Genomic DNA, 7,653 nt, shown 5'->3' with positions numbered 1-7,653 from the left:
GTGTGTGGTGTTTGTTGGGGTTTTGGGGGGGGGGGGGGGGTGTTTGGTTTTTTTTTTAACCTGCTAGGTAGCATCCTACTGACAGACACTTGTCATGACAGATAATTTCTACATATTTGGAACATTTATCTTTTTGTAAAAGAAAAATGCATAACTCATCTTTAAGTTTAACAACTCTTTCTAAGCACTTTGCTGCAAGATCACCAGCTAACCTCTGTGAGGAACAAAACTTTCATGGTCACTCCCCAACTTAGTAACAAGTATGGTAAACATTGTACTATCTAAAGCTCTTAGTTTTATAAAATTAATCACACTGATGACATCCTGTGGCACTCTGTGCACTTTTGTCTCCATATCCTTTGCAGCAATAGCTTGTCTATGTATGATGCAGTGGAAGAATTTCACTGATAGCGAGGCTGATTTGAAAAAAAGGATTCTGGGGTAAGGTTATCAGTGGAGACTTACAGTTTTTCCACAACACATTGTTTTTATTAAAGTCATTTACTGTTGAGTTTGCATCTTTTCCAGTACATCTATCTTTCCTTCAGTGACTCAAAAAACCTGCATCTTTAGATATCTCATTATTCAAACAAAATCTAGAAAACACCATAAGCTGAGACGTGTTAGAAACATCTGTACTTTCATCCAACCATATAGTAAGCTTCCCACACTGCATAGTTTAATACTCATTTCTTCAAACCTTCAGCAATATCTTCTATACATCTTCCAACAGTATTTTCTGACCAAGGAATGCATTTCAGTTTGTTCCCATCTTGTTTTCTGTATATTATTCCAGCCATATTTACCATGACAGGAAGAAAAAAATGTTTCCCCAATGGTATCATGGCTTTTTGTCTTCTGCTATTAAATGAGAAGCCTCAAAACTGGCTTCTAAAAAATTTAACGTAAAGTTTAGTGAAGTTTTGTAAAGTACTAAATGGGGTATTACAAGACTTAAAACATCAGTGAAAGAGGTAGAGGTTTGTCTTCTTGCTCCGTATACTTAGTTTTTAAAACTCTTTCTTATCATGATTGCTTCATACTATCACTATCTCAAAACACAACACAGACTTAGGGTGAGGTTCATCATTAAAAATAGTAGATGTAAACACGTATTTCAAATACTGTTCTTGATAATTTTGAATCTTTTTGACTGACTTCTTACCACATCTGCTTAGACTGTGATTGTTTTTACCCTGTAGTGTAGCTGACAGAGTTCAGACTTAAGAATAGGAGAAACATCAGCTCCACCATTTTCTTGTTGTCTGCTTGTGCTCACAATTAGCATTACCTTGTGAGGGTTATTTTAGTTAAAACTAGATAATTAATCCATAAATCCACTTAACCAGGCACACGTAAACTGCAGTACGTCACAATACACTGAAAGCGAGCAAATGAATAAAGGTATCACCCAACACCTGCAATTTTGTGGAGCACCATCTCTTCCCAAGCACACCTTGCCCACCAGTGGGACATGTGGTCATATGGACCAAGTGATGACACCAGTATCAATCCACACATTAAATCAAGTAAAGCTTGATTTCTTAAATTTTTAAAAAATATTATTTTTAAGAAAAGATGCACCCCAGGGTGCATCTATCCCTCTTTGAAGACCACTGCTATTCATGATCTGTAAATACTGCAATAATGCAACATGAAAGACAAAAATAATTATTTGTACTGTAAATCAACAATCCATATTCCTTATATGATTATGGGTTTTTATTATGAGTTATTCACAGTTTGAACATTTTGTATCTTGTCAAAAAGAAACACTAAAAAAGCCCAACAGAAAACTTCTTTTCTTTGGTAGGTTTTCTTTATCCATTAAGCCATCAGCAATTGTTTGCTTTAAGTTAGTTCAAAGAGAACATCTGTTTCTGCAATCAGTCAAATGAATTTAAATTACATGTGGCAATAAGTGGAAACACTCACTCATATGCAGAAATAGGATAACTCATAAAACCTGTGAGGACTGAAGGCAGACAAACAGCAGATTGGTTGAAACTTAACAACTTAAAATCAGGAATTAGAAAAAAGGTTGTATAAGCATGTATTTAACCAAGACTAGAAGAAAATGCTTATTAGAACTGAAAGTAAAAAAAGAAATTAGTTGTTTTAAGTAAACCTTAAAAAGCCAATGCAACATATATCCAAAGCAAGAAACAGTTAACAGGAATCATGTCTTAAAATCCCCCAACTCAAAACTGAGGGTTTCTTCCTTCCTACAATATTCTTTTATTAGTAGTCATGCAGTTCAAATAGCTAAGCACATGCAATGTAGTTATTCTCCATGCACTTCTGATCAGGTTACCTTTTATCAGACTGCCATGAAACTGAGTGTTAGGAAACAGAAGTCAGTACAGTTGCCTCTGCCCTTCTTGGTAAGAAGATAAAGAGTAAAATTTAAAAGTAATTGACACTAGTTCTTGGTATCTTAAAAGGACTGAATCTTCTTTGACTACAGGCTACCTCCCTCCTCAATCATTATTTTGAAATTCCATTCACCCTCCAAACCACTTTACTTGGCTAAGAAAGCAGTATAGACTATTATTAAAAAAAACAAAACACAATTACAAATGTTAGCTAAACCAATTTAGTACTTTTTTCATCTTTCTGCATTCAGTTCTAGGAGCGCTGCTGCAGACCATGGCTTTGCAAGGTGGAACAGGAAAATAACTGAGCATCACTGCAGTTGTACAACTGCATGGTAGCTGTTCTCAACCTACTAGGTCAAGAGTTCTCCCCATCATGAATTACAGCCATGCTACACTGCTGTTAAACCATAAGCAGACGCATACATTCCAAAAGGAAGCAAAAAAGTAGCGAAGGCACTCAATACCAAGCATCTCCATTTCACTACTACTCAACAAGAAGACTCTAACTTAAGGCTGCAGAGAACTGCCACCTTTTAAGCAGAAAGAAGTATGTAAACCCATCTCACATCATGCCAATATTTCAGAGCCTATGGGAAGGGCAAAGAAAAGGTAAGTTAAGTTTCACACATACAACTATTTGCGGAAGAATAACAATAAACTGCTTTACATCTGAAGATAACTTCAAACAATGAGATCTGGCCACATCAACCCTTCCTGCAGGAACAGCGTAAGAGCAGAGACTTTCACAAAGAGTGGTTTGTGGGTTTTTTTGGTTTTGCCCCCCTCCAAATCTATCCAAAGGTTCTACAAATCCTTTACTTCTACAGAAGTGAATTCAAGCGCAGTACAACTTTCATGTTTTGAGGCTCATTCCTCCAAGCACCCTGCTTTATAAGACAGGGTTATGTACCCTGGTAGTTAGAAACAAAAAGTAATGCCACAACATGAAATTTGTTTATACAAGTTTCCTCAATGTCCCTTCTTTGTACCACAATGAACAATAAACCCACGAATGCCTAAGTAGTATTTCAGTACAATACCTTCATCATCAATCCACTTGAGGGTAATTGGCTGCTCCTGTTGTAAATTACACATCTCATGCACTTCATCACAAAGTTCATCATAGCTCATTGATGCATCCACATTTGTTATCAGGATGTCCCTGCATGAGATGAAATGATAAGTTTCTCAACATGAATGAGATAGCTTCCCTATTTTCCTACTATGTGACAAGTAATTTTAGAAAACATGTTACATTACATGTTTTGCCTATTTATATCTTTCAACCAGAAGCTGAAAAGTAATACACTGAACTAAGAAGCTTAAATTTTATTACTTAAATTTTAAATTATATGCACCAATACCTTTGCATTTTGCCTTTGCTGAGAAAAATTCTAGTAAGCAAAGCTCTAAAACAATAATTTTTAAAGAACTGTACTAAGTTTCAACAGATTAAAAGCACTGCTACCTTTTCAAGTGCACCTTTAATCTACAATTTGTGAAGTTCTCAGAGACCAGCAACTTAATAATTCTTCATAAGAGCAATGGAAAAAGAAATATGTATGCTAACTGCCAACTTGTAAAACCATCTTATTCTACAATACTGAGAGCTGTCAGATGAGGTGGAGTTTGAGAACATCCCCCTGTCAAAAAAGTCCTATTTTATGCCTTATGAAAGTAAGGGACCATACCAGTTCTCAAAACAGTGTTTGAGGTCTGGCACCTTGGTGCCTTGCACCAAGACAAGGTCACTAACAAATGCAGCTCATTACTTAATGCACTGCCACCACAAGCTACTCATGGTATCAAATAGCTATAGAGCTGTGGTGACTCTGGACAATCATGCTTTCACAAGTATCTAAGTAATATTCAAAAACTGAAACTATGCAGCAAGACAGTACTCTACTATGCATACCACAAAAGCCAACTAAAGCTGACAAATACTAAATCAGCTTTAAATTGTCAAAATTATGATAACAGATAGCACTACCAATCTACATGTAAATTAATAAACTTATTAAACAAAACACAGCTGAAGTATGCTAAGTAGCACCTATTGCAGATGCAAACATTAATGAGATTTATTCAAATTATATTATGTCAATGACATCCATGTTCCTTTGCTATTGACTGTGTTTAATCTTAATGTCTGTATAGTCACATTAGGCAAGCAGGGACAGATAAATTAAAATCAATTGTTTAAATCAAAATCATTGTTTAACACTAAAGAACACCACAGAACACTTTTGTCAGGTATCTGAAACCGGATGCTACAAAGTAATACGAAAAACTAATAAACAGTAAGTTATATATGAGCAATTATAGCAAGAGAACCATTCCCATTGATAGATTAAACATGTCACCATTTAGAACCAAGGTCATATAAAGCATACTGAAATGAGAATTATACAAGTTTACTTTCTTTTGCAATCTACTTATGCAGTTATTTATACTATGCTATGTTAGGAACTCTGTCACACCCAGAAACATGAATACCTAAGATACTAGGACTCCACAGAGATAGACTCAACATTCACCTGTTTTAGAGCTTCCTCATGCTTAGATTTTTAACTGGGGTTTCAAAATGATATATTGTATTATTATTTTAATTTTTTGGCAGCTACTGAATGAGCTAGTCCTTTAATAATACAAGATTCATTGAGTTTGGAACTCTTGTTTTATATACTTGAGAGATTATTTGGTCCACCTCAAGTGAGAATAGCATTAAACAAGCAAACATCACAGGGAGATTACCCCAGTGATACACCAAAACTGAACAACAGGGGGAAAAAAAAGACTTCACAGCTAATGAAAATTACAGAGTCTAGTGTTATAGGACAACTACAGTAGTAGTTTACTGTAAAACATCATAATAATTACACATAAATTCTAATATTAGTATTAATTAGTAACAAGTATTAACACCTCCATTTCTACGCAGACAAGTTCTACAGACTTCGTATCAGCACTGACAGCAAGCTATCTCAAATTGTTTACACTAAATTCTATTTGTGTTTATAACGCCTTCCCTTCAGAGCTAAGGCAGCTCTCCTACTGCTGTTTCAGAGAAGCATGCATATCCATGCATCTCAAAGCAGCATATCACACGAGTATTTGAAGTTCAGATCTTCTTTTTAACCTAAGCCTATGTATGACATGATTCAGAGGTGCAGGACAAAACTGTGGAGCTGAAAATAATTATTAGTAATGGCAATATGGTACAAATTTTTCACCCAGATTTCACAAAGCAGTTTACATGCATCTATTAAATACCCAAAACCATGGTGCAGATTAATAATAACAAAACACAACTGATCTGCATTAATCATCATGAGCACATTTCAGAAATTACTAAGCAGCAGTAAAAACAAGCCATTACATACAGTCCCATTTACTTTCATACATGGATTTCTTGTGAAGTAAATATTACTTCAAGTAAAGCAGCAAATGTTTGTATTTTGTTAGGACATAAGTTTTGACATGAATTCTCACCACTAAAAGGTTATCTGTGTTTTTACTAAGTAAATTTTCATAGGAAAATTTAACCTGTAGATAAATGACCTGTGATTTAACAGATTCTACTAGACTTTCAATTTACATGTGGCAAAATGAGGACATAAAAATCAAATTACTAGGCATAAGGAAAGAATTCAAGTCAGTAGCAGAGCTAGAAATTGAAGCCAGTTTACTTTTTTTATTTATTCACAAGAGGAAGACGACTGTAGGTTTGATTTATTTTTTAATCACTTAAAACTGAGACTTCAAGCAGCATGCATGGGTTCATCTAAATTTACTGATAACTTATCTAAGCAAAATTCTCTTATTTCTCATATTTACCCAAGTAATTCAATAATAATTCCCTCTAAACTTTCTATAAAACGAAGGACAAATCCAATAGCATCCACTTATTATTTCAAGACTTGCATATCTATCCACAAAGAAACACCTCCTCTAATCTTCCAAGACAGAACATACTGTAAATTAAAATAGTATCTAAAATCCCCATGGGAAAAGGACTTGTACTAAACATTACATGTTCTGTCCCAAGGAACACACAGTCAAACTGACATCTGTAAGTGGAAACCTGTACTTCATAGTCTCCTGCTAATTTCAGCAGTAACTTGTAGAGCTCATTATGTAACACTTATCATATCTTTATTATAAAGTCGATGCAATAAAATTTAATAACTGCATCTGGATCCAAGAGATAGATCTATACCTGTCTGTGACCATGAACACTTGTATCAAAACACAAATCAATAACCCCATCAACCCAGAATAATTCTATGCCAGTCTTGCACATTTTCCTCCCTTTCAAGAAAAGGCTAAGTTATCACCTCTCTTCCACAATCAGCATGCTGCAGGAGTCTGGATGGTATTTTAATAGCCCAGAAGTTTACCTACCTGATCTGACATTAATTACAAATCCACCAATGCCCTGGTTACTCTATCACTAGGTCAGACTATGAACTCCTGCTCAATAGGCTTCAAAATTAGACAGAACACAATACATAGGAGAGAACATGCTGACTTACCCACTATAGTGTGTTTTTACTCTGATGAAGTCTTTGTTCAAATCAATTTTTGAGCCCATTCTGCTAGGCATGGTCTGTATTTAGCAGTCTGAAGGAAACTATAAATACATAGAAATAAGTTCATTCAAGACAGATAACTCATTTAATTCTGAAGCTAACAGCTTCAGATGTGAATATTGTGCTTCTCCTCCAGATGATTTTCAACCCAGCTGCATAGAAAGAAAACCACAATACAGAGAAATACACACTCTACTAAACAAACTAGTTGTGTCAAATCTCAAAAACATAAATAGCTTTACACAGAAAAGCAAGAAATCATAAGTAAAATATACAAGACGATTGACCTGCACAGAAATTAAATGAGATCAGCTAAATGCTTGGGATATCTCTGTAAAACTTAACTGTGCAGGGTATTTTTTAATAAAACATTCAAAAGTTCCCTCTTTGCCAAAAATGCTCTGAGGAAATCTTTACTTATTCAGCACATCCTATGCCTCTTTTCTTCTAAAGACTAGAGTATTTTAATTCAAAGTAATTTTTATATACATGGTACACTGCTATCAATTAACGTTAGTTACAAATTTACCCAAGAAAGGCAGAAGAGGAACTCCAAGGGGCAACTGAAGTTACCTTTACAACTGGAGACTGACAAAAACCCTGCTTATTCAAAATTACCACCATCTTCCCCTATACGTGTGTATACATATTCAGACATCTCCCTAACCCCACTGTCTTAGGGA

The 7,653-nt window shown here is 35.0% G+C and overlaps 1 protein-coding gene across 1 annotated transcript in view; it reads right to left on the bottom strand.

Annotated features, from left to right (window-relative positions):
* Positions 1-6,984, bottom strand: part of PRKCZ (protein kinase C, zeta) — a 64,699-nt gene extending 57,715 nt beyond the window's left edge. The window contains exons 1-2 of the mRNA XM_010295940.1: positions 6,914-6,984; positions 3,419-3,540 (exon numbers count right to left, since the gene is read on the bottom strand). Coding sequence (XP_010294242.1) covers positions 3,419-3,540; positions 6,914-6,984 — 193 coding nt within the window. The remainder of the gene's footprint in view (positions 1-3,418; positions 3,541-6,913) is intronic.
* Positions 6,985-7,653: the final 669 nt, after the last annotated feature.

The sequence above is a fragment of the Phaethon lepturus genome, unplaced genomic scaffold, assembly GCF_000687285.1.
Source record: "Phaethon lepturus isolate BGI_N335 unplaced genomic scaffold, ASM68728v1 scaffold26911, whole genome shotgun sequence".
NCBI classification, from domain to species: domain Eukaryota; kingdom Metazoa; phylum Chordata; class Aves; order Phaethontiformes; family Phaethontidae; genus Phaethon; species Phaethon lepturus.
This window is presented reverse-complemented; position numbering and strand designations above follow the sequence as displayed.